This window comes from Marmota monax, unplaced genomic scaffold, assembly GCF_021218885.2.
Source record: "Marmota monax isolate L192 unplaced genomic scaffold, Marmota_monax_Labrador192_F-V1.1 WCK01_AAM20220418_F8-fsc00038, whole genome shotgun sequence".
Taxonomy (NCBI): Eukaryota; Metazoa; Chordata; class Mammalia; order Rodentia; family Sciuridae; genus Marmota; species Marmota monax.
Genome location: NW_026692498.1, coordinates 5,599,064 through 5,612,687, shown reverse-complemented (window position 1 = coordinate 5,612,687; position 13,624 = coordinate 5,599,064). Strand labels below are relative to the sequence as shown.

Genomic DNA, 13,624 nt, shown 5'->3' with positions numbered 1-13,624 from the left:
TTACTCAGGAGGCTGAGGAAGAAGAATCTCTTGATGCCAGGGTATCCAAACTAGCCTGCGCAACATACTTAGACCTTATCTCCAAAAGAAAAAGGGAAAGGAAAGGAAAAAAGAAGAATGTCCAAATAACTTGTTGCAGGGCTCCATGGCACACACGTGTAATCCCAGCAACTGGGAAGGCTGAGGCAGCAAGATCCCTGCACAATCTAGTGAGACCTTGTCTCAAAATAAAAAATAAAAATGACTTGGAATGTTTCTCTGTATTCGAAAGAGTGCCCCTGTGTACAATTACTGGTATCCCCTGCAAAAAAAAAAAAAGACTTGTAAAGGCACTTCACCAGAGGAAATACATGAATGGCAGACAAGTCCATGAAAAAGATGATCATTGTTAGGAAAATGCAAATTAAAGCCATAATGAGATACTTTTCACACAAAGAAAGACTGAAACATAACACTGATAACAAACAGGGGCTGGGGATGTGGCTCAAGCGGTAGCGCGCTCGCCTGGCACACGTGCGGCCCGGGTTCGATCCTCAGCACCACATACAAACAAAGATGTTGTGTCCCCCGAAAACTGAAAAATAAATATTAAAATTCTCTCTCTCTTTCTTTAAAAAAAAAAAAAAAGACTGATAACAAACAGCAAGTGTTGGTGAGGATATAAGGCTACTAACACTTTCACACTATGCAGATGAGAATGTAAAATGGTAGAACCACTTTGGAAAACAGATTGGCATATATTTTTAAAATTAAATGTATGTGTGCTGTACAATACAGCAGTCCAATTCCTTGGCATTTACCCAGGAAAAATGAAATCCTGCCAAGACTTCATTCATCAGAGTCCCAAACTAGAAACAACCCAAATGTCCTTCAACTGATAAATGGTTGCTCACACATGGAATATTACTCAGCAACAAAAATGAGTGAATTCAACTTGATTCATTTGTGACCCGCCTCTCCCCGAGTCCTTTGGACCATGGGTGTAGTGGCAGGGAGGTCAGATGTTCCTTCATCTGAGACTGGGGCCTGGGACACAAACCCCTTCTATCAAGGTTTTTTTTTTTTTTTTTTGGTACTGAGGATTGAACCCAGGGGCACTCTACCACCAAGCTCCATCCTCAGCTCTTTTAATATTTATTTGGGATTGTGGCTCAGCGGTAGAGCACTCACCTAGCACATGCGAGGCCCTGGGTTCGATCCTCAGCACCACATAAATAAACAAAGATATTGTGTCCAACTACAACTAAAAAAATAAATATTTAAAAGAAAAAAGAGTTCATCCATAAATATTTAAAAAAAAAAAAAAACATTTATTTTGTTTTTATGTGGTGCTGAGGATCGAACCCAGTGCCTCACGCTGCTAGGCAAGTGGTCTTCCTCTGAGCCACAACCCCAGACCTTAATATTTATTTTGAGATAGGGTCTTCCTTAGTTGCCCAGATTGGCCTCAAACTTGTAATCCTCCTGCCTCCACCTCCCAAGTCCCTGGTATTACAGGCATGCACTGCCATGCCTGGCTCTTCTACTTCAAAAAATATTTTTTTGTGGGAATCAAACCCAGAGCCTTTTATGTTTGGCAGGCAGTACTCTACCACTGAGCTATATCCCAGGCCCTCTTATATGTACTTTAGTCTCACTCTATTGGGCTGTTGATGCAGAAGCGCTCTTTGGTCCCTTTCTTTCCTCCCTGTCTCTTTTCTCTCCTTCCCCTGCTACTCCCCTCCAACTTATCTATCTATCTATCTATCTATCTATCTATCTATCTATCTATACTAGAGATTGAACCAAAGGGTACTTTACCTCTGAGTGACATCCCCAGCCCTTTTTTTTTTTTAATTTTTTTAAAAAATTTTGAGACAGGGTCTCACTAATTGCCTAGGCTAGGTGTCATTGTATTTATGCTACCAAATTCTTCCCCAAAGGTTGTATTATTTTGGGCTCCCACCTGTTTCCCCTAAGCCTTGCCAACAGATATAACAGCTGAGATTTTGCTGGTCAAATTAGAAAAAAGCTGAGCATCTTTTCATGTATTGAAGGGTGGACTGGAAACCTTTATTCCACACACAGTGCACACTAACAGGTGCCTGTATGCACTTGTTAAATGAACTAACAGGTGCCCTGATTATGTTTATACTGGATTCACCATGTTTGGACCGTTGTGAAATTTATCCTCTTGACAAGGTGTCCCTTGTCCCAGGGTGGGGCACTGCCTGGTAAAAGAGGAGACAGGCCTTCTAAAAGGAGTATGTCCTGGAACTTCCTCTTCCAGGACCCCACCCTAGGCAGGTAGAAGACCCTTCTCTCCCAGTGAAGGGGGTACAAAGAGTGCAGTGTTGTGAATCCAAGATAGCCATAAAACTACGTGTTACGTGGCCAGTGGCCTTTTACCCCAGTGGAATTGTTTCCATTGTTTTTGATATTTCATCCTGGTCTTCTCATCTACCTCTTCCGGCCTCTCTTTATTCTCATACTGCTGGGTTCATAGGTCACCTCTGTATAGGTGATTCTTCTCTACCCCTGAATGCCACCATCTGTTGGACCTGGGCTCTGCATTGACACCTCGTACCAGATGTTTCCATTTGGGTGTCCTGCCATCATCTCAAGCTAACTGTGTATAAAGTTGTCCTGTCTCCCCCTCCCTGTCTTCCCCCCCCCCCTTGTCTTCCTCCTCCCAATTTCCATTTTTCTGTCCATGGCATCAGCATTCTCATCCACCCAAACCCAAAATCTGAGTCATGCCTTATGCCTCCTACCCAATTTTCCCTTCCCAAACGCAAATCGCAAATCGTGCCAACCTCTTTTGCAACATCCCTTGCAGTTCTTTGTCCTTCCTGGGGTAGCTGCTAATCCAGGGTCTCTCAGCACCCCATGTCTTGAATAGTCAGTAGCTTCCCACTATGTCTTCCTGCCTGAGATGATCCCCCCACCCCGCACACACCAGATCTCCTAGTCTCCCTTTCATACCTGACCAGACAGATTTTCCAGGATGATTCCTTTTATCTTTTCAATCCAGGTCCCCAAACCTTCATTCATATCATCATAGATATAGTCAGAGTTCCTTAGCCTCAGGCTCAAGAGCCTCTTTTTTGGCCACAGCCTACCTCACTGGAGTTATTCCATGTGTTTTTTAAGAGTGCAAGCCCACATGCTGTGTGGCCTTGGACAAGGATTTAATTCTTTTCCTCTTTAAAATCACTTATAAGGAATTGTATAGTCATTTCTTGGGTGGCTATGAGGATGAAATGCAGTACACAGTGCTGGTCCTCATAGAGGACCCCTCATCCTGGCCACACACCCCAACCCCTCTGGGTTGCCTTTGTCCAGCTGTCTCCTCCAGCTGGAATGCCATCCTCTGCCTTCCTACTCTTCCTCACCCTTCAAGGACTGGCTGCTTCTCTTTTCCTTCTGAGGAGATGCTCTGCTTAGTATTTCTGCAGTGTTTCTCAGACTGAGTAAGGCTGTGGCAGGTGTGACCAGAGCATCTGAAGCCAGTCCTAGGCCACACACGCTCATTTCCCTGGAGGATTCATTGTACTTGGTAATAAAGAATTTCATCTATTTATGTTAAAACAACTGCTCCAGACATTATCCCAGAGAGGAATGCAAAACTGGCAGATTGTAAAGATAAGACATAGAACTGCTAAGAACATTCAGAGTGGAGCATCTACATCCAACCTGCAGGGGGTAGGTCCCACAGCAGGGATGCCGCTGGTAAAGGGCTGCATGCAGGTGAGGTGAGGGAGGAGTAATACCAGTACCCAGGCTCCTGCTGGAGGGCCATCCCATGCTGCTCTCTGCTTCCGAGCAATCCAGACAGCGTGGTGTCTGTAGCTTTCCTAGGCTGCCTGGGGCAGTGCTTGTACTACATGGGATTTTAACTTTCCCCATATGTAGGCCTTATCTTGTCAACACCATCCTAAGCATCTGGAGCGCAGGTGTGGGGCAAATGGGTGGGAAGACAGGCTGGCTGTGAATTCTGCCCTGGTGTTTATTGATTAAGCAAGGCACATTTCCTCTCAGCCTCAGTTTCCTTATCTGTAAAACACAGATAATACATGACGAAGACTCAACTAGGTAACATTCTAGGTGTGTTCAGCACAGCAGATGGTGGAGACAAGCGCTTAGCAAACATTCCTCCCTGCAATGCCAGGCTGCCAGTAAACATCTGCTTCTCTGATATTTCACCTCCCAAATCTCCCCCACCTCATCCACTTCCCTGAAGGCCACCCTCCTCCTCATGTACTACTAGTTCCTGGCCCTCCTGACCTTCATGAAGACCTCATACAATTATGCCCTGTATCCTGCAGCATCTCCTCCCCTCCTTGTTGGACCATTGTCTTCGTGGTGCGATTGTGCTGCAGTATCACTTCATCTAAAACAAAAGGCAAAAAAACAAGCACAAATCCCCCACTTGATCCCATACTCTCTCTAGTTACCACTCCAGGTCTCTATTCCTGTACAATAAAAAGCCCTTGAAAGAATATTGGCATTGGCACACTCCCTGCTTCTACTTAAGCTGCCACTCCACAAAACTGCTGTCATCAAAGTCTCCATGCCCTCTGCATGGCCAGACCCAACAGGCTGCACTTTATCAGCCTCTCCGGCCCAGGCCTGCCAGCCCTCCTCTGCTGATCTGGCCTCACCAGCTGCTCCTACCTCCGTCTCCTTGGCCCCTGAGCATAGGAGGTTGCAGGACTGTCCTTGGACCTCTTCTCATCTCCATCTACTCTCACTTAGGAAACCCTATGCATTCTTTGGCTTTAAATGCCATCTGAAAGATCCCCAAAGTAATATCTCAAATACAGATTTCCCCAGAATGTCAGACTTAAAGTACTCTCTGCCTGTACCCATCTCCATTGGGATGTGTCGCAGACACTTCAAATCCAACATGTCTAAAAGTGAACTGTTGATTCCCCACCCTTTTCCACATCCTTCCCATCTTACTAATGGGAACTCTGTTCTTCCATTCACCTACTCCAAAACCTGGGCAGTTATCCTTGGTTCCTGTCCTTCAAGATCAGCAAGTCAAGATCAGTAAGCCCTGTCAGTTCTCCCTTCAAAATGCAGAATCTGGCCACTTCTTACCAGCTCTACCTCCCTACCCTGGTCAGATCACTGACACCTCTCACCAGGCTGACTCCAGCAGCCTCCTGAATGTCTTGGTACTGGTCTTCTTCCAGCTCTACTGTCTGTTCTCCACCCACAGCTGCAGTCATAAGTTCAGTGATTTCATTGCTTAAACCCCTCCAGTGATCTCCCCCTCACTCAGAATAAAATCCAGATTTCTCTTCATGGCCTGCAAGGATTCATGGGACTGTCCTGTCATCTGTCTGGCCTCATTCCTCATTCCCCTCCCTTCAGCGCAGGAGATACCAGCATTCATAATATTCCTTGAACAAAACTGGAAATGCTCCTGCCATGGGAACTTTCTACTTCTTGTTCTGGAACACTAACACAGCTACCAGACTTGTCTCTTACTACCACTAGCTCTCTCAAATGCCACCTTGCCAGAGACCTTTGCTGCTCAACCCCTCCAAATAGCTCCCCTGGCATTCTGGCCCCCCACCCCACCCTAAATTGCTTACCACCATCATAATTAATTTCCACATTTGTTTTGTCTGTCTCCTTAGCATCAGTAACATCCACAGGGACCTTTGGTGCCTGGCACATAGTAAGGGCTTAGCATCTGGGCAGGGTGTTGCGGGAGGTGTCGATTCCTGCGACTAAAGCACTTCAGGATCACTTCAGGGGAACACAAGAGACAGAAATACCTTTTTCTTTGGGGGTGCTATGACAGCTCCTCTGACCTTAAGGGTCCAAAGAAAGAGAGCTTGCACATGTGCACATGCTGACCCCTTTTATTGAGAAGAAGCCATTCAAATGAGGTAAGGGGTCAGGTTTCAAGGGGCTGAGTCTAGCTTCATGATGTCTGCTATCAGCAGGTTGACTGACATCTAGGAAGGCCACACCCAAGAGTAAGAGAAGGGGACATACAAAGGGCGTTTCCACGGAACATTCTATCCCAAACAGGACAAGGGGTAATATCACAAAGGAACAGGTGAGTGTAGCTAAATCCCTGGGGATGTAGGAAGGCACACTCATGCACGAAGACACATTTGCGTTTTCTCTGCCCTCAAGATCGGGGCTACCGTCTTCAGTTACTTAAGCAACCAGAGCAGGGGGTGACTGACAGGGCCACACCAATCAGGAGGGGAAGCAAACCTGGGTTACATGCTATGTCGGCCTCCCACAGCAGGGGACATGGTGTGAATTGGAAGAGTCTGTTGCATGTGGTCCCTGGTCTCTACACCATTTACCTGCTGAGTGCTTTTGGGCACCTGAGCCACATCCCCAACCCTTTTTTTGTACTTTTTTAAAATTTAGAGACTGGATCTCACTGAGTTGCTTAGCACCTCACTTTTGCTGCGGCTGGCTTTGAACTCACGATTCTCCTGCCTCAGCCTCCCAAGCCGCTGGGATTACAGGCATGTGCCATTGCACCCAACTCTGAACCTTTTTGAGTTTCAGATCCCCTCTCTGTAAAAATCTGGAAGATTTTTTAGGAAAATTAAAGATAATACATTTAGGGCTGGGGATGTGGCTCAAGCGGTAGTGCGCTTGCCTGGCATGCGTGCGGCCCAGGTTCGATCCTCAGCACCACATACAAAGATGTTGTGTCCACCAAAAAACTAAAAAATAAATAAGTATTAAAATTCTCTCTCTCTCTCTCTCTCTCTCTCTCTCTCTCTAAGGAAAAAAATGATCTCTTGTTCTATCCATAAAAAAAAAAAAGATAATACATTTAAATTACCTGAGACATTGTCCATGTTCCATAACATGGACGTTAAAAAGGCTCTTAGTTGGGGCTGGGGTTGTGGCTCAGTGGTATAGCACTTGCCTAGCATGTGTGAGGCCCTGGGTTCAATCCTTAGCACCACATAAAAATAAACAAATGAAATAAAGGCATTGTGTCCATCTACAACTTAAAAAAAAAGGCTCTTAGTCTCTCAAGGCCTGTTTCCAAGGAGTGAATATGCCATCTCTGTCCACACCGGGATGGTGACGTGAAAGTAATGCCATATGAGAGTTTACTGATTCCCTTTTCCATGTCGTGCCCTGACCCAGAGTCCCCTAAGCATTGTTCCTAGCTCCAATCAGTTCCCTCCCAAAGCCTCTCAGATGGTCATGTCCTGCAAGTTGAGACTTGTCCCAGCCCTGCTTTGGATCTAGATAGCCCCCAGATACAGGAAGAAGAGATGCTTTCTGGGCATATGTAGATCTCTCTGGACCTTATGATCCATGGTTGCATGGATCCTACTCTGGTCAAGTGCCCATGTTTGCATGGTGGTCAACACTGGCAGAGTAGGTGTTCAGCAAGCACTTCTGGCAAGTTTTCCCTGGCTATTTAGAGGTGACTGTAGAGAGTTGTTTTCCTGTGTACCAGCAGGGGGCACTAGAGGTTGCTCAGCTCTTGTGGAGGTTCTGAGTCTGTCAGGAAAAGGAAAGGTGCCGGCTGTCCTGCCTAACTAGCAGGGGACTGCCATCTAAAGCAAGGCCACACTGGGGACTAGTGGTTAGAATTCAGACTCATTATTCTTTATTATAAGCATTGGTGAACCCCTTGCCCTGTGAGCTCAACCAGTTCCTGCTCTGAGCTTCCAGCCTGCAATGGGAGTCCATCTTCACCTCCTGCTTCATCCACCTGTACCTGGCTGTGCACAAGACTGTGCAATGCCTTAGTTTAGGAAGAGTACGGCAGGCATTGTAAGGCCATGGCCAGGTCCTTGTCCCCAGAGGCCACTTTACATCTAGGAGGTGCTCTGCTTCAGCTGTGTAGGTTCTCACAGGGGGCTATAGGCACCTATTGGTTAGAGGTGCTGAGCCATGGAGACCTCCAGACTTGCTTGGCCTGACAAATGTTCTTCTACAGCAGGGCTGGGCTCAGCAGCAGCAACTGATTGTTACTTCTCTTCTGAAGTTCTCAGCTAGCAGGAGTGCCAAGGACAGGAGGGCCTAGATAGTACCTCAAAGGGGATAGAGATGCCAGAGGCTGTGGAAGACAGGGTGGGAGGGAGGGGGGGAGTCAGTTAAGTCCCTTAATGTGACTTCACCAGCTTGGTCATTGTTTTTAGTTCCTTTGTACTAAATAGATTGTTCTTTGGACCTGGGTGCCTCCTACCCACCCCTTGCCATTAGCTCATAGGGATTAGAATATTAAAGTAACCTGTCTTCCTGAGCCAGGCACCTTGGAGACCCTTTTTGCCTGCTCAGCAAGTACCCCCAAGCCCACATCCATTTCTCCCTCAGGTCAGGGGAGAAAAGGCCTGGAGAAGGCCCTGCCTCCCCTGAAAGCCCTCTTGGCCTATCCTAACCTGCACTGGAAGCGGGGGTCTCCTGGGTGGGTCTTCAGCACCTCACGCACTGCTGGGGGAGGCTCCAAGCCCATCTGCTCTGCCCGAAGCCAGCGCTGCAGCCGTGTGATCCCTGCCAGGGTGGGAAGAAGACTCAGGGGACTCAAGGGGGTAAGAAGAGTCCAGGCTAGAGAACACACTGTGTAGGGTTTGTCTTGAGCCTGTGCGCCCTCTCACACACACCATTCTCAGGAGACAGTGTCCAAGAAGCAGGCAGATACTTGTATTATTTCCCAGACCTGGGTGACAGGACCAGCTCCAAGATGCGCTCTGTGGGCTGGGATGGGTGGCGAGTGCGACTCTCACCTGTGCAGGGCCCATACTGCCAGGCCAAGTCAAACTGCCTCAGTAGCTCCAGCTCCGCTGCCTCCTCGCTGGGGGACTGGGACTCCTCCCCTGCAACGACAGGCTGCTCCTCAGGCCTGCCCAGGCCTTTGTCCTGCCCCTGGCCTTACAGCTGTACCACTGTTCCTGGCTCTGTCCCCACCCTCTTAACTCGGCCATCCCGCGGCCAGACCTTGGGTCGGACGGAAGTAGAGAACGGGCTAGCTTCCCCTTCAGTCTGTCCCCCGCCCACAGTCCTCTAGGGTCCCTACATGTCCACTCCTCCAGTCCCCCACACCTCAGAGACCTAGTTCTGGTGCCAGCTCCCCCTTGCTGTGCCCAGCGGGCCCCTCCTTCCTCTTCACAACAGGGTAGGAGTCAGTGATGAGCCGCTTCCGGCCCATGGCGGCCACCCAGGCAGGCGGAGAAGGAGGCGACTGCAGGGAAGAAGAGATGGGCCAGCGGGCGCGCAAGAGACAGCTGCTGAGAGTGTGAGAGAGATGGGGCCAGAGAGAGATGGGCCAGCGACGGGCAGACAAGATGACCCAGACAAGCAGAGAGAGGAAGTCGCCCGATTCCAGAGAGTGACGCCTGTACCCCACCCCCACAAGCTTGCAAACATCAGAGATCCAAGCCAATGGTAGGCCGCCTCTTTGGGGCGGGGTCCTGGCTCTAGCCAATGGCAGGCTGCACAGGGCCAGGGGCGGGCCAGCTGGTGCAGCTGTGTTCTGCCGGAGGTGGGGTTAGGCCAGGGTGGGGGACCTGTCAAGATGCCCCAGACTTCACCACCTCCTCCTGCCCCCCATTGGTCTACATGGTCCCCAGGGACATACGGAGCGTTATCCTCAGCCTTTCACTTCCCGTTTTTCCTTCCTAGGCAAATGTTCTTTTCAGCCTCATTAATCCCCGTGGCCGGTTTTTAACTCCCTTGAGCCCAGCTGGAACCTTCACTCTGGCCCCGGGGCCACTGAGTGCTGGGCAGACCGGAGGTCCAGAGAGAGCTAATCCAGCCCCCTTCTCGGCTTCCACCCCACCCTCATCTCGCCCATTGCCTGGCTGGAGAAGACCATGGGTCCCAAAGTCTTTCTCAGAGTTTGCACCCAAAGATACTGCCTGCTTCTAGCCAGGCGACTGACTTGCCAGCTCTCCTGGGTTCCCACAGTCTGCCCTGCCTGCCTTACTAGTCAGGAAGATTCCATACCAAACAAAGGACCACAGCAGGGATCTAGTCCCCTCTCATGTGTTTGGATCCTCAGTTCACTGGCAAAATCCGCCCTATTTCTCACAACAATGTGCATGTGAACAGAAAATAAGAGCAATGACCTAACTCTCATATTGCATTTACCATGCATCAAGTACTGTTCTAAGCAAATCTCCATGTATTAACTGAAAATAGGTGTCAATTTTTGTGTGTGTGTGTGTGTGTGTGTGGTACTGGGGATTTTATTTATTTATTTATTGGGTACTAGGGATTGAAGCCAAGGTCTCACTAAGTTGCTGAGGCTGCCCTTGAACTTGGGATCCTACTGATTCAGCCTTCTGAGTCTCTCTGATACTACAGGCATGAGCCACCACACCCAGCTTCAAAATATTTTTTGAAAGTAGGAATTATGATCACTGTTGTTAGTAACAGGTATTGTGGGCCTCAATCAAACTACTGGCCCTCCCTACACTCCAGGAGCTTACAGGCTTGCAGGAGGGAAGGGATGTACAGCTGTCAATGCGACACAGTAATTCTCAACAGGAGAGAGGGGGAGGGCGTGTCAGAGCTGTTAGGACCATAGGGATAAATAGTTTTGGAAGGCCTCCTGGAGGAGGTGGGCTGTTGTAAACAGTGTCTCAGTTCTCCACCCATGACCTTTGTCTCTTGGTCTCCTGTCTGCTGACTCACAGCTACTCCCACCTCCCCCTCACCAACTTCCTGGCAACAGGCAAAAATGCTGGCCAGTGGGAGTCTGGGAACCAGCACTGGGACTGGTCCAGCACTAATCACCCTCTGGAGATCCCATCCGGTTCTTGCTTCCAGTGGTCAAGGGCTGATGCTTGCTCAGAGTCCTCTGCCTTCCTCCTTCCTAGTGCTCTGGGAACTGGGTTAAAAGGCCGGCTGGGCCTCCACTACACATGGGACAGAGATAATGTTCTGAGAGGAGACCACCAGAAGAGGGGAGGAGGAGCAGGACATGCCTTCAAGGGGTTCTTCCTGCCTGGCTGTCTTCCTCGAAGAGAGCTGAGGAAGAAGGGACTGGGTGCACGGGGCAGAACTAGAGGGCCCTTCCTTGCCATGTTTGGGCTGGGCCAGGTCTAGTCCCTGACCTGCTTCATGGACTAAGTGGGTCCCACATCCAGGGCAGGGGCCCAGCTGCGGTGTGGAGAGCAGCAGGGAGGCCCAGGCTGGGAAGGGCATAGATATAGGGTCTAATCCAGAGGGATGACACCCAGGCTCTGGGACTAACAACCCCCTAGGCTGGAGGGCCTCTCAGCAAGGGGCTCCTGGGCTGTTCCCAGAGATGTGTGGCTCCCACCTCCTGAGTTCACAAAGCCCTAAGGGAATAGGGTGCCATGGGTGGGGCGGACCCCTCCTCATTCCTGGTCCCTCCCACCCCTGAAAGCTGATAGCCGTGGGGCCTGCCACCGCCCAGGGAGCGTGAAATGGGGTGTGCCGCTGGGCGGCCACAGCAGCTCCCACTGCTGCCTGGGCCTATTCCCTTCTCTCCTTTGGCAGCCTCTGGCATCCTGACCTGCTCTATGGATACTCAGCTGTCCTGCCTACTGTCTCCAGCTCTGCCTGGCTCAGGCCTGGCTGTCCTCTGCCACCTGGCCTGGAATGTCTCCCATGATCTTCAGCACCCCAGGCCCCAGAAGGAGAAAGTAGAGTGGTCAGCCCAACTGTAGGACCCTTGGACTGGTCTTCTGGCCTATGGATGAGGAAACTGTCCCCCAAGCAGCATGCCCTCCCCTCCTAGTCAGATGGCAGTGGGACTGAGTCCTAAGGCAGGCATTGGCATTCAGAGAATTTAGAACTACCTTCTGACCCAATGGCATCCTTCCCCCACTGACTAAGATGTGCTACCTGCCCAGCTTTAGGTCATTTCCTCCTTTATTCTCCAACCCCATCTTCCTCCTGTCCCATCTTCCCTAGAACCCCTGCCCCTACTCAGGCAGCTTCCTGGGCCTATCCCCAAACTCCTGTCCTTGCCTGTTAAAATTCAGTCCTCATGCTGATGGCCAGGTCAGGGGTCTGAAGAGGGAGGTGCTAAGTTCTCCTTTGGTGAATGTCCTGAGGCCCTAGCACAGGTTCCCCGTGATAGCCCTGACACCCAGAGGCTAGTGATGGGACTAGTAAGAGTTATCTTTGCATCTTGGGAACACTGAAGGCCCTTGCTTCAGGGCCAAGACCAAAGTCCTGGGGAGCCTAGGAGAGCAAGGAATTGGGAATTGGGAGGGAAGACCAGTGCCTTCCAGAGGGCCAAGGCTCACTACTGACCACTTCAGGAGAGGGGGATTAGGACTGGTTTAGCTCAGACCATGTGGCAGGATGGTGGGCCTCAGTGCTGCACTAATGTCCATGCCAGAGAGCCCCTTCCCTGGGTCACAGTGGGGCTTGAGAAGAGAGCCAGGTAATGGGGGTGGAGGGAGGAGAGTAGCTGCCTGGAGCTCAGTGCGGTGTGGAGTATTGATCAGTTTTCCCTTCTCCCAGCACTCCCCTTCCTCAGGCCCTCAGGCCCTGCCAGCCACCCTGAAGTGGAAATCAGGCCAGCTTAGGAGATTCTGGGCAGACAGAGGAACACCCAGAATCACATCCTGGCCCCATTCCTTACCCTGTGGGCCACATTCTTTCAGGAGCTCCTTCTAGTCCCTCACCATCCTCCCAAACACCCCTCATCTCCCTGGTCCAGGTCCTGGGACTTAGTGGTTTTAAGGGACAGATCTCAGGGGAGGAAAATGCTCATGTGGGTCTCTGATGTCTCTTCTGCATCATCCCCACCCTCCACATCTCTTCTGGTCATTTCCCCCTTTCACTTTGGTCATCCTAGCTCTGCAGAAATTCTGGGGAGATTTGAAAAGGGGCCCCTCTGGCTATTTCTCACCTTGGCCACCAGGTGTCAGACTTTGTCTAGCTGGGAAGATGGTCCTAATTAATGGGTCCAATCCCCCCCCCCCCAATCAGCCAGGACTTGGAGGTTGGGGAGGAACCTGGAAGTGACCTCTGAACTAGCTAGGCTGAGGACTGGAACTCTGGCTCAAAATCTTGCTCACAGTTAATTTCTCATTGCCTCTTCTGCCACCCCATGGACAAGGGCTTTGTCCCCTGCCTGGAAATCCAGGTACCAGATGAGTCAGGGAGCCTAAGAATTTAAGGGACATTTTGTGGTTCCAGAGGAGAAGCGGGTGCTGAAAGAATAGGGCCCCCAACCAGGCTTGAGTCACTTCTCCTTGCACTCTAGGCTAAAGGAGACCGAGAGCCTCTGTCTACACACTATGTGTTGAGTGTGTGTAAGATGGGTTATTGAATGAGCCACTTGCTTACAGAGGGGGCCCTAAGTCCTGGATGTTGGGTCAATCTGTAAAAGCAGGAAGCTGGCAAGGTCTCACGATTTGCCACCTCTCATCAAAGCCTCCTCTGTACCCACTCCTACCCTCCTGCAAGTTGCCTCCTGTCCCAAGTGACAGTTCCCCCTCTTGTGCTTATTTTTTCAGAACACAAGCACATTTCCAAGCACCGAAGATGACAATGAGCCTGGTGCAGTGGTGCACACTTATGATATCAGCCACTCTGGAAGATGAGGCAAGAGGATTGCCAAGTTCAAGGCCAGCCTTAGCATCATCAAGTTTCTATCTCAAGACAAAAAAAAAAAATATAGGCTGGGTGCTGTGGCGCATGCCTGTAA

At 50.1% G+C, this 13,624-nt stretch overlaps 1 protein-coding gene across 1 annotated transcript; it reads right to left on the bottom strand.

Moving 5' to 3' along the window:
* Positions 1-7,574: 7,574 nt before the first annotated feature.
* Pold4 (DNA polymerase delta 4, accessory subunit) lies at positions 7,575-9,175 on the bottom strand. Its single transcript, XM_046445110.2, has 4 exons — positions 9,043-9,175; positions 8,718-8,807; positions 8,373-8,484; positions 7,575-8,050 (listed from the first exon to the last, which is right to left on the bottom strand). The coding sequence occupies exons 1-4, from the start codon at positions 9,137-9,139 to the stop codon at positions 8,026-8,028; spliced, it is 324 nt and encodes a 107-aa protein (XP_046301066.1). The 5' UTR covers positions 9,140-9,175; the 3' UTR covers positions 7,575-8,025.
* Between the last annotated feature and the right edge of the window lie 4,449 nt (positions 9,176-13,624).